Source organism: Paramisgurnus dabryanus, chromosome 2 (assembly GCF_030506205.2).
Source record: "Paramisgurnus dabryanus chromosome 2, PD_genome_1.1, whole genome shotgun sequence".
In the NCBI taxonomy this organism is placed as follows: domain Eukaryota; kingdom Metazoa; phylum Chordata; class Actinopteri; order Cypriniformes; family Cobitidae; genus Paramisgurnus; species Paramisgurnus dabryanus.
Window position 1 is genome coordinate 28,827,339 of NC_133338.1, and position 27,696 is coordinate 28,855,034.

The 27,696-nt window shown below is 38.5% G+C and overlaps 1 protein-coding gene across 11 annotated transcripts in view; it reads left to right on the plus strand.

The window, feature by feature from the left end:
* The window catches only part of tjp1a (tight junction protein 1a), a 111,255-nt gene that overhangs the window by 57,285 nt on the left and 26,274 nt on the right, over positions 1-27,696 (plus strand). For 10 of the 11 annotated variants that reach the window (XM_065267530.2, XM_065267532.2, XM_065267533.2 and 7 more), the window contains 7 exons: positions 16,712-16,768; positions 18,786-18,910; positions 19,404-19,506; positions 19,807-20,107; positions 20,411-20,514; positions 23,143-23,308; positions 23,603-23,738. In XM_065267530.2, the coding sequence (XP_065123602.1) occupies positions 16,712-16,768; positions 18,786-18,910; positions 19,404-19,506; positions 19,807-20,107; positions 20,411-20,514; positions 23,143-23,308; positions 23,603-23,738 (992 nt within the window). Of the gene's footprint in view, positions 1-9,280; positions 9,595-16,711; positions 16,769-18,785; positions 18,911-19,403; positions 19,507-19,806; positions 20,108-20,410; positions 20,515-23,142; positions 23,309-23,602; positions 23,739-27,696 lie in introns of those variants that run through there. The other variant, XM_065267540.2, reaches the window with a different exon arrangement.

Consider the following 27,696-nt stretch of genomic DNA (forward strand, 5'->3'; position numbering starts at 1 on the left):
TCTGGCGTGTTTATTTGATATTTTTATTTCTTTAATACTGTACTGCTCATCTTGGCCAGGTCACTTCTGTAAAAGAGATTTTAATCTCAGAATTTTTTTTCCCTGGTTAAATAAAGGAATAAAAAGAAATAAAAAATATTGTATGTACTGTAACATGCAATGAGAGCCTTTTTCTTTTTTTGCAAAATAAGCTTTATTATTTAGGCTGCATTTCTCTCTCCATACTTAAAAGGGACATTCCACTTTTTTAGAAAATAGGCTCATATTCTAGCTCTTCTAGAGTTAAACACTTAATTTTTACCGTTTTGGAATCCATTCAGCCGATCCCTGGGTCTGGGGGTACCACTTTTAGCGTAGCTTAGCATAATCCATTGAATCTGTTTAGACCATTAGCATTGTGCTCAAAAATGACCCAATACTTCTGATATTTTATTAATGACATTACACAGTGCCTGAAAATAGTCCCCTGCTATTAAAAGTTACCAAAAAGATTTTCGGCTGCTGCGTAATATCATTGCGCCTCCTGCAGCCATGGTACCGCAGCAAAGTCATTGATTATGCCAGTTTGAGAGTATAGTTCCTAGCCATATCAGCTTAGAAAACAGCAACTTTTAATTGTCTGTCTGTCTTAGTACACGATGTAACTTCAGAAGAGTCAAGTTTTAAATAATATCGCAACTCTTTGGTTATTTTTGAGCGCAATGCTAATGGTCTAATCGGATTCAATGGATTGTGCTAAGCTATGCTAAAAGTGGTACAGCCAGATTCAAAGATCAACTGAATGGATTCCAAAACAGTGTCCCTTTAATCAAAATAAATATTTACAAATAGCACACATATTTTTATAAATAAAATATCCAGACTTGCATCTAATGCCTGAAAATGTAGTAACAGATTTAGTATTTTAGCCTGAAATAATCACCAGTCCTGTCAGGCGAAGAGCAAGAGTAAAAGAGTGTGGATGGCTTTGGCTTCTTATCAGCACATTCCTGCCCTGTGGAATTGTGTGTGTGTGTGTGTGTGTGTGTGTGTGTGTGTGTGTGTGTGTGTATGTTTTTAACTTTTGGCTGATAACTCTGTGAATGCTCATTGGGTCAGTGCAGTGCTGATTTAAAAGCTCCTATGGCAAGACCGGGATCTGAGGCCTGGTTATCGTCCCTGACCTGCCACTGCAAACTTAAAATAAAATAGAGAGGGTATGTGTGAGTGACGCACACAACAGAGAGATGATAATGTCAACCCTTACACCTTCACTATGCTGCTGCTTTGGACTAGTGGATGGATAGTTGACTCTAGGTGTTGGTGAAAATACAAGGTGAATCGCTCCTTCAGGAAGGATATCTTGCAGAATGTTAAGCATACATCAAAGTATTTCACAAGCATCCTTCCAGATGTCTTTGCTTCATGTGTGCTCTCAGCTCAGAGAGATGTTTGGTTGAGATGACCTTGCTGTGAGGGTGTCTGCTGAACACTGCAGTATGCTCAGTGCTAAACAGATGACTGCTCGTATTATAGGACCACCTGGTCAAACACATAGCAGTTAAGGGTAGCTTGAAGGCATGAACCAAGTGCAAAAAAGCAAAAAATCATGATATTAAATAAAATTTTGTATGAAATGGCCTTGTATTGTTTCATTTGGGTTTTTATGTTAAAATCTGTGTTGTCTTTGCTTTGAAATGGAGCCTCATATTGTATTGACATTTTAGATGCAGTGTTATAGATGCTGTCTTCAGAGAGGATGTGTAGATGCTTTCTTTGGACACACGCGAGTTGTTACGCATCTGGGCGGAACTTAACTACCGGTCTCTGTTTGTTTAACGGTATGGTTTAGGCATGAGCCGGTAACCGGTTTTAAGGTATATCGAGGTTTTTAAGACTCAAGCTTTCAAAACCACTAACATTTCCAAGGTTTGAGCTGTGTTTACACAAAATTTACTAAATCGTGCAATTGATTTTATGTTTACATTTAATATATATGACAAAAAATATTTTTGTGGGCTTTATTTTAACCTTGGCTTATTATGTTGACATACTTTCTGCTATCCAAGATTAATGTTGTTGACTAGATGAGACTAGAGATGGGAGAAATAAAATGGTAAATATTTTATTTTATGATACTTTGCGTGCCAAAAAGTCTATTTTACATAAACATTAATTATATATTTTGGTATAAAAGATTTCCCATCGCACAGACCTCTAAACAAAGGTCTATGTAAGGGCTGGACAATTTGCCGTTTCAGCATCGACATTGCAATGTGCGTCTGCCCTAGTTACATCAAAGAACATTCAGTACATTTATTTAAAAGGAAAACTATTTCGGATGCCTTTGCCACTGTGTTACACTATATGAGAACCATTTCAAACGATATTACACAATTCTCTGTAAAAATCTGTGAGCTATACAAGAAATGCAAGGCAGAAGTTAAATACTTTCAAACAAAGCTTTTCGTGTCATCTCATGAAGTCATTCATATATTTCTCATGTTGCAATTTATATCAAAGAAAAACAAAACACGGTTTCCCCCAAAAGATCTCTAATTCATCAGTATTTGTGTACAGTAAAGTAATAGAAAGTAAGTGTCCATAAGAGTCAAGCAAAATGCAATCATTAATGCTGTGTGAAAATGCTGTGTGTTTCTGACTGGTGTCCCATCCATTGGGAGACTCCAAGAGAAACAGATAAAGTTGTCATGGTCACACTTACTATGATGTTGTCATGATAAAGCTGCTGAATCGTCATTCTGCCAGAGATGTCGGCATCTAATTGGCTGCTGGTATAATCCTACGTGTCTAAAGCTTCTGGAGTACACCAGCAGCTGTCTCTCTGACTGCCTGTCTTTCTGTTTATTGTCTCTATCTCTCTGTCCCTCTCATTCATGCCTGCCATGTGCTATTTTTAGAAGTGGATTGTCAAGCACTGCTTACCTCGTTCACTTTTACATTTACACTCCTGTCTGCACCTTTCACTTAATATGCTATTGGTAATCTGAAAGGTTTGGCATAGAGTATGTTTAGAGGGCACAATCTTGCACTGTTTATGCCTAATAACCTTTTAAGTGTGTAAGGGAATAGAAACACAGTAACGTCTTTTTATTAGGTTATGAAAAGTTAAAGCATAATCCTACACTAGATTTCTGCTCGAGCAGAGAGTTACACCCTTACTGTGATGTCATTTGCACATGTGTGTTTACCTTTTGATGTACATTTGGCAGGCTTATATTAGTTCATTTTTGATGATTGTCAGCATTTTGTTGTGTATGTTAACACTCACTGGAGGGGATTAGAGGGTTTTTAATTCTAAACCCCAATGCTGGATCTCATTGACTTTCAAGTCAGAGCTCTGACACCCATACACCAGTAGTTTCAGCCCAGTCAGTGGAAAGAAAAGTTAAAAGGAAAATTGTTAAAATGTATCTATTTATATTTAACATCTCTTTAGATTATTTGACTAAAAAGGCTTCTTAGGGCGCACTCACACTATCCAAACCAAACCGCGCTCGGGCGCGTTTGACCCCCAAAGCCTGGTTTGATTGACTAGTGTGATCGCTCTGATCCGTGCCCGGATTGATTAATCGCGCCGCGGCCGGGTTGCAGAGGTGGGCCGGAGCGCGGTTCACTTGGGCTCAGGTGCGGAAGGCTGTGGTGTGAGCGCAATCGCGCTCTTAAAAGGTGAAGACGTCAGTTGCGCGCCCACTCACCTTCATCTGCCTCCGTAAAAACCTTTTGATTCGCGCAGCGGGGTTACGGGAATGTCCGAGCTGCACATGTGACAGATCAACTTAGCAATATGATGACATGTGAGAGGGCTGTCTGTAATCGCGCACCAAACGACTCAGAATAAAAAAACACAGACTTAACATTACGGTGGGTTCCAGTGTTAAGAGAGAGCTTTACTTCCTGCTTTTTCAAAACCATCGCATCTTAACTCTTTCACCGCCAGCGTTTTTAATAATGTTGCCAGCCAGCGCCAGCGTTTTTCATGATTTTCACCAAAGTTTAATGCCTTCCAGAAAATGTTCTTCTTTAAATATATAAACATACAATATACCAAATGAAAGAACAGACCCTCTGCATTCAAACAAAAAAACCGTTTCATCCTACCTTTAGTGGTTCTTTTGCAATCAGCTTTTGAATATGGGTAGGTTTTGGCAAAAACACCATATTTTGAGCAAAAAGCAAAAATAATTCCATTTTTGTGACGGACTTTTCATAGAGATCACATTCAGAGCGATCTTTAAAACAGACACGGACATGCAGCCGCTTGCCATAGGGCAATACTTCCGGTTTTAAAAAGTTGCGGAAGGGCGCCACCTGGTGGATAATAGCGGTATTGCGGAAAGACGGAAAATCTCGTCATTGGCGGGGAAGCGTTTTCTCTTAATTGACGAGATATCTCGTCAATGGCGGGGAAAGAGTTAATGACGAAAGCGCGCCCGGACTCGGATCGATACAAATTACAGTGTGAGTGCGTGCACCTGGGGGAGTAGGGAGGGGTGACAATCGCGCTGGGGCTTGGTTTGGTTTGGATAATGTGAGTGCACCCTTAGTGGTGCTTTTCTGAACTACAGTACAAGGAGGGAGAGCAAAGCAGAAGCTGAAAAGAGTGCTGTAAGAGAGAGTTCTTGTTTGGCATCTTATAAGCCCTTTTCACACAGACATTAGGGAAAATACACGGATAATGGGATTGTTTGATTTTTGTTTAATTCACACTAGGGCTGTCAAAATTGCTCTAAAATGACGTTCGAATATTCTCCCTAAAGAACCCACGAATATTCGAACTATTCGAATATCTGGTTGCCCATTTTTTTCAACGACGTTAACGACGTTTAACGACGCATTACTTCAATAACAGGACAAATTAATATAAAGAGACATAACTACTTCTATAGGTAGTCTATTTAAGTTTAAACATATTTGACAACGTATATTACATACACAAAACAAGTAAATTAAGAGACATCAAAATGATATGGTACCTCGGTTACATTGCTTGACAAAACTCCCTGATGCCTGCTCCATCCACGACACTGATCGGTCTCATGTCCTTACAAATGAACGAAATTAATTTCTCCGTTATGACCTCTTGTTGTGTTGCAGACAAATAGCTTGTGGCGGGCGATGCAAAGTAAGTGTTGACGTGACTGTTAAGCTGGAGTTCCACAATTGTGGTCTCGTACACACTGCAAACTTTCAGGAGTGACAACCGCATTTAAATGTGAAAATATGATGATTGACACGGAGATAACCATAGCAACGGTCTGTCGTCTCACATGCTTATCACTCACAGCTTTGATGAAAATAATTTAACAGCATTATGTTTTGCAATAAACCTCCGTCGTGATATTGTGTATTGTACGCATTTGTGAGGCTGCGCGCGCTCTTGCAGTGTTGCCAGGTCCTCGTCTTTTTTGTACTCCCATACCATTTTAGCGCTTAACCGTTTATGGCTTTTGGCTCATGAAGCGATCAAGTTTTTGGTGTTGTTAAAATGTGAAGGTGCCTGTCCCAATATTTTGATCTTTGAGGTAAAGCGTTTGGATTTATTTTGGTTTATTATTGGATTTTTCTTGTTCGCTGTTTTTTTAGTGCAAGATCTGGCAACACTAGTCAGCAAACGCTTGTGCCTCTGTCATTCTTTGTACCGCGCATACAGAAGACTTTTCCCCCTTGTAATAATTTATTTCTTCAGAAGAGAGACCTGTCATGTCCATGATGCACGTTTAAACACTTTATTAACTAGTTGTTCATTTCGGTTGTGTAGGCTACACACTATGCAAAGTTTCTGTAAACGCGGTTGTCACTGCAGTTTGCGGGAGTTAATGCGGTTGTAGAATGCGATTGTCAGTCCCGTAAATTACTTTCAATTTCTGCCATCTTCCATGCAAGACACGTCAACTTTTAACAGTGACAGACAGTGTGACTACTGTGACCTGTTCCTGAACCAGGCGCCTACTTACAAAGCAGACAGCCACGCCTCTACTACCGCGGGCTTTAAAAAAAAAAATTATTCGAATATTAATTTTCATATTCGAAATTCGTTTTTTTTTTTACTATTCGAATATATATTCGAATTTAGAATATTCGTTGACAGCCCTAATTCACACTGCCAGTGATTTGCCAGAATATGTGTGTACGTTTACACAGATACAGTAAAGATCCCATAAAGACATGTGACATGTTTAAAGTCCTGCACTTGGTAGTTTTTTACTCCACAGCATCTGAAGTTTGCTTATCCGTTATTTCTCTCTCCAGAAACAACTTGCATGCATTTTTATAAGACTATAAAGGAGCGCATGAACTCAGCTTCACAGTGGATAGTGATGAGCTCCTTGATCTTTGCTTCAGTCCAGTTTAAAGACATTTCTAATCGTTAATGTGTATTAAAAACCCCCGTTTCAAAGAGCTGAATGATCTATCTTGTTGCAGTGATGTGCGTGCATTTTTGTTTATTATAAGCTCATATGAGCGTGTGACGCGCTTATATTTTATGCTGCTGAATGATCTCCACTTCAGCGCAGACAGTTACGGAATTGTATCTATGTCTCATTCACATAGAGGGCTTTCTGGGTATCTTACAGCAATGTTACTAGATCCTCTTTATGGGAGCGATCTCAGAACACTTACGGTACGTGTTTGCGTTCACACAGAAGCCTGTCTACCAATTTTACGGGTATTTTTTGGGACCAAAGTGCTGTGTGAATGAGGTTATAGTCACTGAACACCTTTACTATCTAGATGTTATCGCATAGTCATAAGAAACTTATTGTGAGTCTACATGATCATATAGCAAACAGAAAGCTGACAGCATTGAGAGATCCCAAACACACACACACAGCTTCTGTGAATACAGGATTACTGCATTTAAGATGGATTTGGGCTGGCTATGCCTGCCAGTGCATTATAATCGTGTGTGTGAAAGTGTGTTTGTGTGTCTCTCTTTGAAGAGTGAGAGTGTGTTTGTGTGGCTTGTTAAGGGCACAGCCTAGGGAACAAGCAGATTGTGAGGAACAGGAAAAATATGGAAGGATCATGTGACCTTGACATGTTTTAAAAATAACTGGAGAAAGCAATATAATCTCTCTGCCTGCCCATCACAAAGCAAATAGGCTAAAGAAGCCATGCTCCATTTAAGATGACAGCAGCAAATCGTAGAGTCTTATACAGAGAAGTCTGTATAAGAGATGGAAGTGTATATGTGTGTGTTGTACCTTCAACTTATTTTTGGAGGATTTCACCAAAGTGTCACTGTGCCTGTGATGTATGAGTTCCAGCTATGAGGCTTCGTGCAGTTTTTGTGTTTACCTAAAGCAGTGGTCTCCAAAATGGTGCCCGTGGGCACCAGGTTGCCCACATGGAGTTTGTCCCGCCAAAGCACATTCTACTAATAGCCTTGATTTTAATATTTATCTATATTTTCTTATATTAGCTTAGCTTTTTTATGCGTTTTAACAATGATAAAACAAATCAACAAGTACATTAAAATGAAATCAACAAGTAAAACACAGTTTTAAGTATTGCAGTATATAAGAAAATTTGCCCTCCAGATTGTTTTCTTTATTGTGGTTGCCCTTGCACACAAAAGGTTGAAAACCCCTGACCTACAGCATGCAAAACAGCAGCAGGAGAGGGAGGTTGGGAACAGGTCTCAGTAGTGTTGGGCGATATGCCCCAATTTGCGATCGTCCAATCGTCAGTCTGTGGGATCGCGATACACAATAGTATCAGGGGGGCGGGGCAGTAGTCATTTATTTATTTGTTAATTTTTTAACAAGTCACTTGATTGATAGACAAAAATGAAGCAAGGGCAACACCGTCATGACTGCAACCTTCCTAAATTCGTGTGTGTTACAAGCTCTCTCGCGCAGTGAAACCCACAAACCCTCTCATGCGAGGAAAAGCACACAATGCGGATGTTAATTTGAAACTGTGATGATGATGATAATAATAACCATCGCCAACTATTGTCATGAAAACCTGCTATTGGCGATATGTCTGGTGATTGTTGATACACGATACTATCGGCACAACCCTAGGTCTCAGAAATGCTGGTGTTACTAGTAGATTTTTCTCAAGACATCTCATGTGCTTTAGGGTTTATGAATATTCATGAGATTCTTGCTGATGTGACGCACACATTTTTTGTTTTTTTTTTCGAATGGAGTAAAAATAGTTATGCTTATTACACAACATGAATGTTTTGTTGCAGCCTTAATTTGCAACCACTTCTATATCATTTATGTTTGATGATACGAAATGGCTCTCTTTTTCTTTTGCCATGTTATTAGCATGTCACATGTAGGTATCACTGTATAGCCCTTCACACATAGATTATGGAAAATGTGTCCACGATTTGTACAGGGAATGTTTGATTTTGGTTTATTTACACTGCCAGTGATTTTCTGCATGCATTCCATAATCTGTGCATCATGTACACATGACGTGTGTTGTATTTGGTGCACTTGGTGAATTTTGTCTGCAGCATCCTAAGTTTGCCTATTATGTGTGATATCTCTCTTGAAACCACGCACATGCATTTATTTTCTGATTTGATGACAAACTAGTGCATGATATGACGTCCTGTAGGTCTTAATAGAACTGTGTGAGGTTTATCTTGAGGGCCTGTTAAAAATCTAGTTTGAATCCAGCACAAGTGGATCCGTCTGACAGAGTTGCTCTAATTTTGTAAAGTTTGGTTGCCAGACTTTTATAAACACTTGTGTTTTCCTTAGCCTTCATGATGTAGACTTATTCCGTGGTCAGGTCAGTTTAAAATCAAAAGACAAATTGGACTGGACAATAAAATCAAAAAAGCAAAACTAGACACGCCTGTCTGAAATGCACACTGGTCCGTGAGTGCCAGCGTTCAAATACGATACAGCACAAGTTGCATGATTTAAAAAAAAAAACTTGATAGAACGTAACACATCATTGTTATTGCACTCTCAGATGTAATGTATCTCAGATGTAATGTAAACTGTAGTGTGTAAATTCTTCATGTGTTTGTCATTGCAATACACACATCTGATGATGCTGCAGTAAACAGCTTGAGTATGAAGGAGCTGCAGGTGTGTGTGCGTGCGTGTGTGTGTGAGCGTGTGTGTGCGTGTGTGTTGCAGCTGTGGATAACAGACTGCACACAGTCCAGGGCAAGAGCTACGGTGTCTCATTTCCCCATCACTAACACCCCACACATACACACAGTGGGTGTGTTTCTCTCCCCTCCCTACTGCACTCTCACACACACCACACCTATTACACGGAGGAAGAACCTTCAAGGGATCGTGTGGAACTACTGCAGATGGATTTTTTTCTGTGTCGGCACGGGACAGGAAATCATCTCATGCAAGTATTAATCTGAGAACGTGTGGAGTTCCTGGCTGTCATTCTAATGAGGGATTTTTCTAATGAGGAGCACGCTCCGTACCCGTGCGATGCCGCTGGCCAGCTGACTGTCTCTCTATGGATTTACAGTAATCGAGTAATTGTACAGCACGCTGCTGCAGTCTGTATGGATATACACAGAGTGGAAGAAATACATGGAGAGCCACACAGATCATTATTTATATAACCTGCTTCACCGGCTACCACTACACTGTGAGTCTGCATCAGAGAGGATTATGCCGTTTGCTACATAAGCAACAATCTTTGCCCTTCTGAATGGGCTCCAAGTCTGGATTTGAAATATTTTGGGTCAACAAATAAATGACAGTAGTTGGAGCAAAGATAGGTAGTGATCACTGTGAAAAAACGCTCAGGGAAGGCTTATCCTTCGTGAACATCTGCAGTATGTCAAGTCGTCAGATTGGCTGATCACTGTTTCAGGTTTGCAGGATGGGCTGCAGCAAAATCTGGCCTGCAGTCTTAACTAAAATCTCTTAATTGCTGACATAATAGCTGTTTCTACTTTGTATGATGCAGTGCATTTTCTGTAGTCGTTTGTGTATCATTTTAAAGTTCTTCTTCTTTTTATTAATGTCTGTGTTTCCACAGATGCACTGTGCACTTTATAATCTTTCTGCAACGTTGAGCTGATTTAGGTTTATTAGTTGACGCCTTGGGTGTTTTCTTTTAAAGTTGAAAATACTCCCTGCAAACAGGAAGGAGCTTCCTGCAGTAAATTCCAGCTCTCGGTTACGTCCTGTCCAATCAGAGCTCTGTCCCTCACGGGTGAGGACAGACAATGTTCCCTCCTAAACCTTCAAAAGTCACTTGATGAATTATTTACAGTTGAAAGAAGAAAGGATATGGTCAGCACCTTTACCGTTAGGAGAATTGAACCGAAACATGTCTAAAATTACACTTCACAGTTTTTAACCCTGGAGAACAAACGTGTCAAATTTGGCCAATGTTAATTAATGCTAAGATAAGGGTTCTTGGGTTCTCCAGGGTTAAATTTGCCTGTGGAAGTGCCATGTCAGAAACTGAGCCTGTCAATGCTTGGTCTTAAAATATTAAGTAAAAAGTGGTGCATTAACTTGGAGCGTGGTCATTGCTTTGCCACTATGGGTGTATGTAGCTATTAGCATGCAGACATTTGCATCATCTATAATAGATCAGTAGTTCAGGTCGAGCTCTCGCATAGTTTTACATTACGGCTCCCTCACAAGCTGTTTTTGTCTTCTCTACACTTTTCGCTCTAGTTTCGGTGGTAATAACGGTCTCTCAGAAAAGCAAGTCATTCTTTAGTGTATTTATGTAGATGCATTTATATGGGTGTGAAAATGAGTAAGCTGGAATGTTTTTGTGAAGGGTTTAGTTTACACACTGCCAGGTACATGTAAATATCCCCTAATGCATTACAAACCAGACGGTATTATTATAAAAAAAAAACTTTCCAAAACCGTGCAATTAACCGAAAAACGATAGCAGCTTTACAATCCTTCCACTGAATTTGTGCCTGCCAAAGGGTCTATTGACTAGCATGGTCATTATATAACAGCTAAGATGTTTGTAGCTCACTAGCAAACACCCTGAAACTGCTTATCGCCATTGAAAAGCAAAGTACTGCTAACCAGCAGTCATTTGTTCATTGATTTCATTGATCTGGAGAGAAATCTCTTTAGATATACACCATCTTTTAAGCTGCCTGCCTGCTTGAGTGAAGCAGCTGGCCCAGAAAAGATGGCTGCTGATCTTAGAGAAAGCCTCTCAGTTTCACCTGGCTGTCAGAACGCACTATTAGCTGTCTATCTGGGCTCTTTGAACCTCTTTTCTCCTCCCGGCAGGTCTGAGGACAGCTTGAAACAAAGGCTCTCTTGAACCACTCACCGAGTCTTTGGCACCAAGCGGGACTGCCCATGTCTGCAGTTGGTTTCTTAGAACAGCAATACTATGGCCAGAACTTTGGCCTGAATAAACGTTGAATGTATAAATATACCCAGGCGTTCTTGTGCACATAAAGAGGTATTGTTTGCTGCTGCTTTTATGGAATTATTAGATCACTGCTGTGTGTCAAAGCTTTCCCTATTGCATTTCAAGGGATTACTTTGGCTGCGAGAAGGATTTTAAGGCGATAGGTAGTTTTTTTGTCAGAGATCTTGATCTACAATTTTGCATTGATATAATATAATATAATATAGTTATAGTATAATATAGCAGCTTCTTAAGATGCTGTTTATTTTATTTAGGAGGCGGCACAAGTGTCCTTCAGGTGGTTTTCTTCTCTAGAGCTTCATGCATCTCGTATTTCAGATGAGTTTGTTTACTCTGGGCTGTGTTGTTGTGATAAATTAAAAGATAATCTGGTCAGATTAGAGAGTCAGAAGTGCTTAGCCTGATTCATATAAATGGCTTCTACTGGGTTTTGTCTAACCAGAGACCACACACATCAGCTTTTACAGCATTTCACACCGTATGTGTGAGCTGTGCCTAGGCGTAGCATGGTGGCCATTGTGCTTTCACAACGGCTAAACTTGCAGTGCATAATGTGCATCTTACCAACAGACAGTACAAAAATCTCAAATTCACATTACTTTATTTTACACACAGCAAAATCACCAGTGTAAATAACTGTGATTTGTTTAATCCACATTGTTTTTGTGCTGTTCTGGTCCGTGTAATGACAAATATAGACTTATTTGCACATAACATAATTATGACATAAAAAGCCCATGGCACACCATCAAATCTGTTTCTCTGAAGTTAACAATGAAAGAAAAGGGTTCACTCAGTGCTTGACAGCATGATTGTGTTCCTCTCTAACAGTACACGTTTTAGATTTATAGATGCATGTATTTCTCTGAAGGTTATATAGAAAGATGAGAATTTATTTGGTGCTGGGCGGAGAGTGAATGAAATCGCAAGTTTCTGGCAACAGTGTGTTTTTAATTATTGCTTTTTATGTAGAGGTGGGCGATATATCGTTTAGACGATAATATCCGGATTGTTGTCTGGGCGATACGCAACATTTGGATATTGAATATTTATAATTTGTACTATCCGACCACCCAAACATGAAAAGAGCTGAAGGGAGTTAAAGAGAAAACAAATAACGCACACTATAACCTTTTATTACACGGCTCTCTGGAATGCTTGATTCTGATTGGTCAGTTGAGACATTTGCAGGTTCGTTCTTTTCGAATAATAACCGCTCCAAAATAATAACGCATAGCCGGACTACTTTTACGAGTAAGATCGCTCCGCGCCAATAAAGATTACTGTTTGTTTGGCGCCATCTTGTGACAAACACTGGACAACCACGACAAGACACAGAGAGCTTACTGAGACTGAACTTGACAAAATAGAGCATGACAGCTACGAAGCCAACACACAAAAAAATACAGAATGGGCATTAAAACTTCTCAAAGACTGGCTAAAAGAGAAAAAAATGGAGACAGACAAGTATGAAGCAGAGGATCTTAATAAGGTATTACCATCATTTTATGCATCTGTGCAAAGTTTCGCGGAAGGATAAAAATGTTAATTTAAAACAAATATGCCAATAAAATGTTTCAAATTCATATTCATGTCCAGTTTTTTTCTTATGTGACAAGTAGCCGTGTAATAAGCGGGATAATGTAGAGTCAGCCGGTAGTTATCGGGAAATAAGCCCCTTCAGTGTGATACAAGACCCTCCGCTTCGCGTCGGGTCCTGATCACACTGTCGGGGCTTATTTCCCGATAACTACCGGCTGCCTCTACATTATCCCTTACTTAAACAATTATATGAAGCGATTTTAATAATGTAGGGGTTTGTTTGACTGTTTTTTATGTTGGGTTTCTTTGTACAAATTCACGATCGTTCCTCAATTGCACGAAAGTAAGCTGCTACTAATTTGCAATACAACTACGGAGTTCTTACCTGTTATGACGTTTCTTAGGTTGAAGCAACAATCCAAAAACCTAAAGAGTAAAGATGATGTACAATTAATAAAATAGCTGCTGGGCAAAATATGCGTTGTTTGGAGAAAACTGAAGTCTAAAGTTAAAAAGTTTTACTTAAATGTCTGTGGCGTCCGCAAGTGGCGAGCTTCGTGATTGCATCAATAGAAAGTTGAAATATCGAGATATTCTTTTTCGCCATCGCCAATATCTCCCACGCCTGTAGTCAATACACTTGGCATCACAATTATGATTTTATGGTAAAATGTCATGTTCTCTTATCAATCTGCTAGTGAAACCGCCGTTAGAATCATCTCTTCCATTGGAAAGGATTTTTCAGGATGCAAGTGGAATAAATCCCATGGGTTAGTGTACTTACTGGTGTATCATTCACTATAGCATGTGCTAAACCTTTATTTAGGGAGTATAAGTAAAGGTTTTACAGTATTTTGAAAGAAGAATAACCTCCAGTTGCATAGGTTTATCTTGAAATGCATCTTTCCAGGAATGTATTATTTTCTCTGTACTTTGTTTTGTACTTTCTCTGTATTGATGCTCTTTTATAATTTACACTAACTACAAAGATTTAAAACCAGAACAGAAAATGTCTGTTTTAGTTTTAAATCATTCATGATTCATACAATGACTTTGTAGTAAGTGTAAACTATAGAAGAGCATCAATACAGAGACATAATGCATTCCGTCATACTCTACTTAGCATCCCTTAACTGTCTTTAAAGGGACACTTCACTTTTTTGAAAATGAGCTCATTAACCTGCTCCACTAGAGTTAAACATTAGATTTTTACAGTTTTGCAATCCATTCAGCCGATTTCTGGGTTTTGCGGTACCACTTTTTGCATAGCTAAATTCAATTGAATCCCATTAGACCATTAGCATCGCGCTCAAAAATGACCAAAGAGTTTCAATGTGCCTCTTTGAAAATGAGTCTCTTTTCAAAAAAAGGGTAGTGTTCCTTTAAACCTTTTGCTTGGCCCATAATTGGTTGATGCCACTAATCTCAAAGTAGTCAAATATTGGCAAAGTAGTGGCTCAAATATCAGTAATGTTAGTTGTTAGAAGTCTTTTTGTGGAGAAATTTCATTGTGCACAGCTCTTTAGTAGTCTGTGCTTTTTGCACCTGACCTTGCCTTAGCATCTGCGCAGGCGTAATGGGGTCGTCCCTTCCAAACCAGGTCTGTCTGCTATTTACCCACCACCAAGGATAAGACCCCCTAGGTCTCTTATCAGTCTATCTCTTGTTTGTCACATGGATCACAGCATGGCATTTTTCCCATGGTTGGGGCCCCTGCTGTCGGCTCTTACAGTTGGATGAATCCAGGACCTCTGACCCTACAGACACATGAAAGGAATGTGTGGATGGAGGGTCAGAGGAGGGTGAGAGGCATGCCAAGAGGGTGGGAGGTGAATGCTTTTCAAATGGGTCAGATCCTTTCACAGTGAAGCGAGAGAATGGGGCAAAAATGGGGGCATAGATGAGGTGCTAAACTGAATGTGGCCCCTGTGCCAATTAGGGTCACTAAGTAGGTGCTTGCTGAGCAGTGTGGTAAAAGGTCACAGATGTTAACTGTGTGTTCAGTGCAGAAATGCTGGTGGGATGTACTAAATCTGATAGTGGTAGTAGTGTAAAATCAATTCACAAATGTAGAGTAAGGCTTATTTAAAATATCTAAACATATGAATTTGAAGGCCTTTCATTATTTCTTCACCAAAACAGGAGGTTTAAATCAAATCAAAGAAACACTTGAGATCATTTTTTGTTTACTCAAGCAAACGCAACAGATTACCTGTTACAACTTTATTTTACATGCTTAAGTAGTTGAAGATGACATAAAATACATATTTCTAAGTACTATTTGAACTAATTTATGTCTTTATGTGTGGTTTATGTGATAGGAAGAGCAGTCAAGGGACAGAGACTGTTGATCTGGTCATCTTTCAATTACAAACACTTATTATCATTTAATATTGCAGATATTGCATTTACTACAGTACTGTTATCTGAAATCTTTTGTCATATTAATGGCTTGTTGGTACTGGGCCAATGTCAGTATCTGGAGCACAGTAGAGTGTGTGATGTGTTACATCTCATTAAAAAGTTGGCATTTACACAAAATTGAATATTTCTTTCATTTTGTCATATAAATATAAAACTTATGGCTTTTATTGGCAAACTATGTGTACATTTTGTAAGAGACTCATGGAAGAACTAAGAGTTCAGTTTATCTCATAAGTTATTTGGCTAAGGCCGATTATAAAAAAATAAGTTTATCACTAATTGTTAATTATTATTTTTTTAACTGGTGTTACTAAACTGGTATAGCAGACAGACAAAGGCAAGATAAAGAGTTTGTTGTTAAATAAGCGCTTTTGGACAGAAGCTGAACCTGAACAGGTGGAGCTCTCAAACCTTAACCCAGAACTTTCATCTGTTTGTAATAATTTAATCAAACTGACGTCTGTAATACATCGGTGAAGGAGCACACACTGTTCCTCTCAGCTCAGGGTTAGAATGATAAATAATATAATCTGTGCTTGCTTTATTTTTAATCTTTATTAACTTGTCTCTAAGATAATCATCGCAATGTGTTTGTGGTGGAGCAGTTTGTGTGAACATTTTCACAAGGCAGAGACATTGCCTTTAAGTTTAGGCATCTTCTGGTTGGTCAAGTAGGATAAGAGGGTGAAGCTGACCGGTCAGGTGTTTTTTTTTTACAAGACATAAGGTTTTATCCAAAAACAAAGAGCTCCGATGCAAAAGCTCCCAAACAACACCCCATTTCTCTTGGCATGAGTATACGTTCATCAAATACTTTCACTACAAGTTCACTGTATCCTGGCCTCAGGACATTCAGAAATAGCAGTTTGTTGGCAGAATGCATTAAACAGCACGTTTTTTTTTCCAGCAAAGTCATCTAAGTGCACAGAAGACAAATGGTTTGAGGGATGGTGTGTGTGTGTAGATTTTAGATGTTGAGAGTTTTTTACTGGGTTAAAGCAGGTTTACCAAATTTTTAAACATTTTACTTTTATTCATAAAAGAGTAACAGAGAGAGTTGTTATGTTTGGTGTGTTTGTGTGTATGTGTTTGGTGCTTGGGCATGGACATTTTTGGCTATGCAGTGCTGTTTAGCCCTCTGGCAGACTTTGCTTACACAATCAAACACACAGAGAAAAAGAGATTTACCCTAGGAAGAGAAAGTTGGTTTGGCTTAAATTGACTTTACTCTTGCCTGCTCATAGAGGTCAAAGTAAAATGTCTTCTTTCTGTTAATGCAGTAGATAAAGAGAAGAAATTCCTATTGGTACAAATTCATTATCTTTGCCTTGTCTTTGTCCTAACTGAAGTGCTTTCTTTTTCTCTATCTTAGAGTACAACGATGGAGGAAACTGTAATATGGGAACAGCACACAGTGACTCTTCACAGGGTAAGTGTGGAATATTTACTACTTTTTAGTTATGATGCTTCGTTTTCTTTCCTTTTTTCTTTTTTTCGTTCTCTCTTGCTCTATTCTTTGTTGGAAGGACTAGCTGCAGGATATGTGGTCATTGAACAACACACAATAGCTGATCCCCCAGATGGCAGGAAGTTGTGTTTGAGAGGACAAAATGCCTGCTCTGCTCCACTTCCTGTTTCCTTTCCTCTTCCTGCCTGTTTCTATGCTCACATTTAAGCACAAATTAAACCTGAGACGGATCATATCTAAGATATTTTAGACCACATTATATCTACGTTAGTATAGAGAGTATATCTCTGGCCTAGTTTGATAATCCCATTTCCAGAGGTATTTATTAAGGGATAATTGGAATTGTTACACAATGAGTGGGTAAAGTACACTTCATTGTTTTATATTGCTTCCCAAAAGCCTAAAATGCAAAAATATTTTTTTTCCTGTGATTTATATATAGCCCCTTTTACAGCTCACGTGATCAAATAGCCTGTGCGCGCATTTAGGCAACAGAAGTGGTGTTATTCCCCATTGGTTCTAATGTGGTAGCAACTCAGAAAGTTTATTAAAACGGTTTCCCAGCATCAAAATGTCTGGTTGTTGCGTTTGATTGCACTAATATAATATACAAATATACGTATATATGTATCTGGCAACTATATTTTTGGCCATCTGCTTAAGTCTTCTATCCACTCCACTATAGTACACGGATCTGGTAGTACGACAATAGCTACTTTTCAGCTCAGCTTTTAAGTCGGTTAATTGCCCCAGAAATAATGGCGATAGTTGATAGTATTGACAGTTTATGTCAACAAATATATATGACAATAAAATAGCATAATAATGCAAATACATCCTTTCTAAGAACACAACTTTAATTTTTAAGAATATTAAGATGAAAAATATGAAATATTAATATGAAATTAAAATCTAAGAAAAAAAACATACTTAATATTTAAAACATAAATAAATATTATAAAATATACATTTCAATTTTACACAGCTAACAGTGATTGTTTAGTGTAAATCCTAGCTTTATAGGGTTCATTGCTTTAGACTTGTGTTACTCTGATCGCATCTGTGAGTATGTTTATAATAGCTACACCTCAGATCTAAACACTAGCTCTTATGTTTCTGATGACTTTTTATTTGTATTGCTTTGTTCATTGTCTCTGTTTTAAACAGAGTAGACATGCCGGTTCGTTTACATTAATTTCCTCTCCTCACAAGTTGGAGATGCAAATTGTTGCTTTCAAACCAATTTCAGTGTGATTTATTCCGTCAAACTGTATGTATTGTATTCACAAAATTTCAAGTTGGGTAATGCTTTCTCTTTGCATGTCACAGTCTTCTCTGTGCGTGTGTGTGCACACATGCACATGTGGATCCTGAGCTGCGCATGCTACTTTTAAGAGAAAGACAGAAATGACAGAGGCAATTGTGATTGGCTAATGACGTTTATTTTTATTATTTATTTTGCACACACACACACACACACACACACACACACACACACACACACACACACACACACGTAAACACTATGGCAATATATAATCTTTCCTAAAGCTACAGAGGTCATGTTCACTTATCGTACAATAAATCAAAATATTAATTTTCACGACATGCCTAACAACCAAGTGTGTTTAATCGGAGCTGTACCCTCTGACCGTCTGTCTGGGGTCTCTGTCCTTCTTTCCCTCCGTCTTCTCTGTCATCTGCCTTTCCATGTGATTGCTCGTATGCAAGAGCTTAGAGCTCCAGATACCTGTGGGAGATTGAAAAGCAAACAGATTACGCACAGCACACACACACAAATACAGCCTCACACACACACACACACACACACACACACACACACACACACACATACATGCTCACACAGCGTAACCTACATATTCATCTATCATCTCATGCCCTGTAATGGAATTACTCTGTGTTATTCTGTGGTGCTTTCCAAGAGCTCATTGTGTGTGTGTGTGCATATTAATGGCAGGCTGCAGGTTTTGGGTTTGGAATCGCTATCTCAGGAGGCCGTGACAACCCTCATTTCCAGAGTGGGGAGACCTCCATTGTGATCTCCGATGTACTCAAAGGGGGGCCTGCAGAAGGACTTCTACAGTAAGTTTATTGATACAACCACAGGTCAAAAACACGGGAACATTAATGTGATTTGATGTATAAGTAGTTGTTTGGGCATTGGATTTAAAGCTGAAGTGTTTCATTTTTTTTACATTAATGGCAAATCTCATTTTGAAGTCATCCAACCGGGAAGTAGAGGGCTGTAGTAAAAATCGGCCGTTCGCTGTAGGCTTTGAAAAGCGAATTCTGTTAAAGAAAATATATCGCTTGGCATTACACTTTATAATTTTGCAGGTATTATTTATGCTCTAATAGCAACATTAACTAAAGTTTGAAAAAAAAAATGCGATCATGAAAGCGTGACCTTTAATTTATTTCACATTTAATTTTTACCAAACAGTGGCGGCAGACAATGAGAGTCTTAGGAAATCTGTGTATAAATTCTGATTTTTTCACTATCAAAAATAATGTACTTCAACTTTACAGATATTGAGTTTTTTTAAATCATTTTTTGTACTAATTTCATCTACAGAGAAAATGATCGAGTGGTGATGGTAAATGGTGTCTCCATGGACAATGTGGAACATGCTTATGCTGTTCAGCAGCTGAGGAAGAGTGGGAAAAATGCCAAAATTGTAAGTTGCTGGAATATTTTATTAACCCCCATTAATTTCATCAATCATTATTTCACCATTAATGGAGGATGGCAGTTTATGTAGTCATCCACAAAGTGAAAGCGTCTGTTATCACCCTGAAGGCGTTTATTTTCCCATAATGGCCATCCTGACTGCTCATTATGCCTCTTTTTATATACCTTCTTGTCAGAAATATAATATATTGTGTATTTATGTATGAATTAAAAAGAACTTGGCTAATGATTGACTATTTCTTTCTATAATGTATTATATATGATGTTATACATTTTATTTTTCCAGACTATCCGCAGAAAGCGAAAGGTGCAACTTCCTGTAACGCGAGGGGGGGATCGAGAGACTATGTCAGAACGAGAGGAGGAGGATGACACTGAGGAAGATGATTATGAGGGTCCAGCACGTGCAGGAGGTGCCAGTGGGGGAACAAGCAGAAAAAATGAGCGCAGTGCCAGCGGTGGACGACGGGACCACAGTGCGTCCCGTGAGAGAAGTATCTCCCCACGCTCAGACAGAAGATCTGTCGCGTCCAACATCCAACCTCGACCTTCCAAAGTCACGCTTGTTAAATCCCGCAAGAGTGAAGGTGAGTGCCATTACAGACTGTTAAAAATTAAGAAGTTTGTCCCCTAACTTACTTTTATTGCCAATACCAGAGGTGTTAGCAAACAAATTAGAAAGTGTAAGCAGTTGTAAAATGGGCTCCAGTTGTGCTTCAGCTAATCATTGTGATCAGTCAGCTGGCACAAATACCCACAGGGCACTCTTCTTAAGAACAATACTTTAGTTAGTTACTCAGTAGTGAAATTATCCGTCACTCATTTATTTTAAAGGTTTGTTATGGTCTGTCATTCTGCTTGCTTATGTGTGTGTTTTATGTTGGGTGCAGAATACGGTTTGCGTCTGGCCAGCCACATCTTTGTAAAGGACATTTCTCCCGAGAGCCTTGCAGCCCGTGATGGCAACATACAAGAGGGAGACGTCGTCCTGAAGGTATGAGAGGGGTTGTGTGGAAATGTTTCTCGACAGAGCTAGATGATTATGGCAGGGCAAGGAGAGATACAGAAAAAACATGCTCAAGATGTTATTAGAGGTCAAAGAAAATGAAATCCTTTGAATAACCAGTGCATACAGTAGTTACTAAAATGGGTAAATGGCTTTAAAAAAGTTAAATGTGTATATATATATTACTAAACAAAGCTTTTGAATGGGACTGCTTATCAAGCAAAAATCCATACATTTTGTATACTATGTTATGTGGAGATTATTATATATATATATATATATATATATATATATATATATATATATATATATATATATATATATATATATATATATATATATATATATATATATATATATATATATATATATATATATATATATATATATATACACACATTTTTTACGGTAAATATAGTTGCAAAGATAAATACAGGCTAGTGATGATGTTAAACGGTGTTGTGATTATGTAATTATGTAAAATGTGCTTGTACAAAAGGTAATTCCCAAAATAAAGAACACAGAAGTAGCTGCTCTTCTTTGACTAGGGAGTGCTTACACCATGTACCAGGTTATTAGTTTCGTAAATGGGAGTAAATGACTTGACCTTACCACACAAATTTTACGAGCTGTCTTCAACTAAATGGTGCTAGTGCTCAGTGAGTGGAACAGGTCCTGTCCAAGAGCACTGAAGTGTGAGACTGCAGTTCCTCTATGAGTGTCCCATCCGGGACGGACTATTCACATAGATGACACACATTTACCTCACGTAAAGTCTTACACACTTACAAAAAAGCTAAAATAAGCACTTAAAAGCAATGATTTATTTTTACTTAACTTATACATTAACTTATACGGTATGCACATAAATTACAGTTGTGACTGTACTGAGTTTTGTATCTGACACTGCTTGGGTTGGTTTACAGAAATGATAGGCTCAAGAGTGTTAATATTATAATAAAAGTGTGTATTATACTTAATTGCATTTTACATTGCTCATTATATTTCATAATTGCATAAGTAATTGAGTAACGGTCAATTGCTGGATATACACTGGAAAAAATGACTTTCTTACTTAGAATTTTTGTCTTGTTTTCAGTACAAATATCTACAAATTCTTAAATCAAGATGTATTTTCGTGATGAGAAAAATGACCTAAGAAAATAATACTAGTTTTTAGACAAAAAATATACAATTTAAGTGAATTTGTGCTTAAAACAAGCAAAAATTATCTGCCAATGGGGTGAGAAAATTTTACTTGAATTAAGTGTTTAAGAAAAACGAAATCTTATTTCACAATTATTTTTCTCACCCCATTGGCAGATAATTTTGCTTGTTTTAAGGACAATTTCACTTAAATTGTATATTATTTGTCTTAAAACTAGACTTATTTACTAAGGTCATTTTGCTAATCAAGAAAAAGCTTTTTAGTTTAAGAATTTTTAGATATTTCTACTGAAAACAAGACAAAAATACTAACTAAGAAAGTCATATTTTGCAGTGTAGTCACCATGTTATGTATTTAAACCGCTTCTAGTTGCATATTATTTATTTAGTCATAGTACCATGTAATAAGTGTAACGTAATGTGTAAAAACACAAATTTCATCCTCAGTTGATACAAAAGGCTGTCTTAAAAGAATATTTCACTTTCTTTCTTTTATATTTAAAAAAAAATCCTGATATATTCCTCACCCCCATCTTTCTTTGTTCAGTCGAGAAGAAATTACGTTTTTTGAAGAAAACATTTCAGGATTTTTCTCAGTTTAATAGACTTTATTGGACCTCAACCGTTTAAAGTTTAAATGCAGTTTAAAATTGCAATTTCAACGCAGCTTCAAAGGACTCTAAACAATCCCAAACGAGGTATAAGGGTCTTATCTAGCAAAACCATTGTCATTTTCGGCAAGAAAAATTAAAAATATGCTCTTGTAAACTGAACTTCTCGTCTTGCACCAGCCGTGTGAGGAGTCAGCGCGACCTTACATAATGCTTAAGCACGTCGAAATATCACACATGACACATGCAAAACTACCGCACATTTGTTTACAAGTGTGGAGAAAGAGGACCGTTCATAAAAGATACTTATTAAAATGGTCCTCATATGTACATTTCACATTTGTGACACATGACCTTTATGTAAGGTCGCGCTGGTGTGTCACACGGCTGGTGCAAGACAATACGTTGTGGTTTGAAAGTCGTATTGAGTTTTTCTTTGCAGAAAATGACAATCATTTTGCTAGATAACACCCTTATGCCTCGTTTGGGATTGTTTAGAGTCCTTTGAAACTGCATTTTAGCTTTGCAGTTGAGTACTGTTGAGTTCCAATAAAGTCTATTCAATTGAGAAATCCTGGAATTCTTTTTCCTCAAAAAACGTAATTTCTTCTCGACTGAGATTTTGGATGACATGGGGGTGAGTAAATTGTCTGGATTTTTTTAAAGAAAGTGGAGTAAACCTTTAACAGAGCAATCATTGCTTAATCAGCCTTTGATGTAATCTAGCTGGTCCTTCTGATAACTGTGCTGTACAAAATGTCTGACACATAGGAATGTTTGAAAATGGTGTGTGAATTATGCATTTTCTCTCTACCTATTTGTCCTCATCTCCATACAGATCAACGGCGCAGTGACTGAAAACATGTCCTTAGTCGATGCAAAGAAGCTGATTGAGCGATCAAAAGGCAAGCTGAAGATGGTGGTACAGAGAGACGAGAGAGCCACACTCCTTAACATTCCTGATCTGGATGACAGCATTCCCTCAGCTAATTCGGACCGTGATGGTAAGAGGGTCCTAGGCAGACATGTAGACCAGCCTTACTACAGGATTGTTGCGTTAACTAGTCAACTCTAGATGTTTCATTTACATATTCATCTGTATTGTGTTTGTTGCTAGCTTTCTATCTTTTGTTAAATCAGTCTATACATTTTAATGTGCTTTTGTACAGATCACTTGATAACACTGAACCACAATGATCTTGTAAACAATAATAAAATGCTTGTTTTGGGATTCTTTTTCTGTTAACTAACAAAAAGTAATTTAAAACATATTTGCCAATCATGTTTTTTTTCAACAGACATTTCCGAAATCCATTCACTGACATCAGATCATTCCCACGATCGCACACTCCACAGCCGTTCCCGTTCTCCTGACAAACGCTCGGAGCCCTCCGACATATCCGGCCATTCTCCCCAACAGATGAGCAATGGCAGGTAGGAAAATCAGAATCAGTCCTTTACAGATGACATGTGACACATAAAGACTTCTAGAGACGTCACAATTTATATGCTAATAATATCTGTGATTTATATGACACATTTTATGATGCTCTGCTCTAGTAAATGTAAAATATGGCACATCTTGGCCACTAGCAGGCTGTATCGATCTGGTTAATGACAGAAAAGACTGTGATTGGTCTTTGGCCCTGAGAGAGTTCTCACTTGGCCCTGTGCCTGCATCATAAGTTATCAATAATTATGTGAAGCGATGAGATGGGCTGACTTGTGCACTTGAGGGTTGTTCACACACGGACTGCAAATAAATTACTGAAGGTCGTAGACTCACTGTGCTGTTGGTTGCTACTCAACGCCCCCACTTTCCCACTGTATCCAACCATAGACCCTTTTACTTTTTGTACACAATAATGACGTGGCAACGTATGCGCGCGCATAATTGGCAATAGATGTACGGCAAGAATCAGCAGTGAAGCAACACAGACAGAGAAAATTATTTTAAAAAGTTAACTTTATCAACTTTTTCAACACCTCTACCACATCCGTGTACTATAGTGGAGTGGAAAGATGATGTTAGCAGATGGTATATTAGTATATTATATTAGTGCAACCAAAGAAAACATCACATTGATCATGTGGGCCTGTAGTATAGTATTTAAGGGACCGAGCCATAGTCTGTGAATTCCTTTGGTACTTGTGGTTTATATGCATTAAATCTTAACTTGGTTTGTCACTTGCGCAACATTTTCTTTCACTTGTTCACCTCGAAATCTTCACCTTTCTTAAAAGCAAGTGAATGCAGTTCTGTTGCTGCAAATCACCCTCAGTGTGATCGCAATACATCCACACCTAGAAACCTATAGCAAATATTTGACTTCCTGTCACTCTTGTGTGTTTGTGTAAAATATTAATAGTCTTCTGTTGTTTTGGCTGCAGTTGGAGGAGAGCGTAAGTGTTGGCCATGCTACAGTTCCTGTAGTCATCTTTGCTAACCAAATAGATGTACACTAGCTAAAGTGCTTTAGCAGTGAATAGTGTTGTCAGCAAGTATTGTTAGTTTCAGTAGTGTTTGTGTGTGTATTTGTATAACAATAAACCAAAGGAATTGTGCATTTCTATGTAGGTTTGTGATGATGTGGCTAGTTAAGGTCACATGGGTTTGCAAATTTAAGGTTTGGATGAATGAAACAATCTCTAAGTGAGTCTCACTTATAGCAGGGGTTGTACAATATTTGCTGTTAATGCCCTATCAGGTTAGGTTGAACCATCAAATATGAAGTGTATAGTACAAAATTGACAAAACGCTCAACAACATGTCATCTAATACAACGTTGTTTGGTCAAGATGAAAACTGCAGGGCTGTCAGCGCTTGCCACAGAAGTAGAAACAACGAGAAATACGTATTGTTGTTTTTAAATATTTAATTAGTTTTAACAAAAGCTGCCTATGAAGGCTGTCCTATTATGTGTTTGCTGGTAGAGTTGGCGAAAAAAATCACCTGTGATTCCCCAATTCTCATGCACGTCTCATCAGTAAAGCCGGTTTGGGGATTAGTATTAAATCGCCATCACCTGCTTTTGGAGCTGCATTTACTACACAGAACCGTAGAAAGCTAGGCAAAACCGTATTCATAATCGTGGAAGATTGTCTCCGATTATGAACACGATTTTGCCTAGCTTCTTGATAAAATAGGGCTCTGTGTAGTAAATGCCGCTCCATCTGAACGCAGGTGATGGCAATTTACTACTAATCACGAACCGGCTTTACTGATGAGAAGCGCATTAGAATTGCAGGCAATATTTTTTTTTTTTGCCCAGCTCTATTTGTTGGAGCTACCTTTATGCACAAACACTGCTTCCGAATTCATTGCCGAATTCCTGAGACAGCAAGGCAACAAGTCGGCTGCCCAAGACATTGGATGCAGCCCTGAGTACTGTAGTCTGTAGTTCTTCAAATTATTTACAATGGTAACCATAATTTCCAGCAAAATTCCACTATTTCTGCCAGCAGATAGTGTTAGTGAACCTAGCTGGTATTTTAAAGGATACTATGGTTATCATGATACATTTATGTACATAGTGGGAGGGATCATAGGAAAACATTAGAAAGCGACTGCAGGAAGAAGACTGTGAGCCATGGAAAACTAATGAATCCACCACGTCATAAAGTGCAGATGCATTCCTGGGGGACGTGCCATCTTCTTCCTACTAAAACAGCTGCGCTCTGCACATTCATGTCCTCACATTGCTGCAGGCTGTCTGTCACTAATGAAATTTCACACCTTACGTCTCCACGCATCCTCCACCTGTTTGTCTACAGCAGCGTCACACTTAATATCTGAACTCGGATTACACCTCATTATCGACTCTCACACTCAAGACACTGTTGTCTTTTGAGTCTCCGAACAGTTCTTGAACTGCTGTAGCAATTTTTAGCCTGCATTTATCCATGAATGTGGACAGTGACTTTAATGTAAGCAGATAGCAGAGTCAGTAGTTTGCACTGAATAATAGGATAAAGATATAGGGTTACATGGTGTACACCAGAAAGTATTTCATCAGTATTTTTATTTCTGTAACAAGTGTTAAACAAAATTAATGACATTTGCACACTTTTGTGGTGTTCTTTAATGGTCAAGGACAATAAATAAGCATAAAACATTATGTCATCAGATGGCAATGTTATACATATCGGTAACATATAAGGAGCTCAGATGCAAAAGCCACTAAACCTCACCTCCGTCAAAAATGAGATACTGATTATTAAGTGAATGCTCTCAGCACATATTATACGTTCATCAGATACTTCCGATTCAAATCTGCTTGATCATTCAGAAAGTCCATTAAAAGTCTGATAAACATGCTCATTTACAAGAAAACATGTCAGATGCACTTAGAGGGTTTTGCACCTGAGCTTTAATATAGTAGCCTGGTCCAACCAGACTCTCGTACATTCATTTCATTTGTACAGAGAGTCTGGCCACGCTCCATTGCAAAGCGTTACTTCCGTTAAGGAGGGTCCTCTGTTGAAGTTTAAAACTATTGGATCTGCCCAGAGTCACTCAGGATCTGCCATAGGCGATCGCTAACGTGTGGTCGTGACGTATATCATGCATCGAAACCGGCCGGAAACAACAAGTCCGAATAATCAGACCAACAAAACTTGGCAAACCTGGTTCTTGCTCCGGCTTTAACTTCTGTATATTCGGCAGTTTTGCAACAACGGACCGAATAGCTTTTCTCACGTCTTTCTCCGCTGCCATTACTGAACTACAACTCAAACTGACGCACGACCTCAACGTCATCGTTCTTAGCCAACCCCCTCTGTTCACTGATTGGACCTGCAGATTTTTGCAGGAGAAAACGAAACTCTGCACAGCCGTCCCAGACGTAGTACTGAAGCGAAATGAAAATTAAGCGGAAGCACGTAGGAGGGCGGAGCCAGGCTACTAATATAGTGCATGGAGCATTTTTTATAGCAGAAAACTGCTTCAAGATCAGTGTTTGCATTTTGATAGTGTTTTTAAAAAAACAAACGTTGAGAGCCTTATTTTTTTGTCATTTAAAAGGGAAGTAAAGATATGAATGCATTGATTGCAAATTACGTTAATTGCAAATTACTGACTAAGGTCATTATTTTGTATGGAGCTCAAGTCACAAGAGGCAGAAAACGAACCAGAGCCAAACTTTTGGTATTGTTCCAGCACTAAAGGGTAGTGATCAGAAAATATAAACCCCATGGGCATTTTTAGAACTGACCCTGGTCCCTCTCAACTTCTATGATTGACAGGACTAAACAATGTTATCTGTCTTCATTCATTCAGCTCCACTAAAGTAGAGTTGACAGTCTTAAAGTCATTAACTTTGCTTGCGCTGATGGGTTTCAAAGCATTTTGTGGGTTCAGTGAGCCAGGTTAATAACTGACCGTCTAAATAAC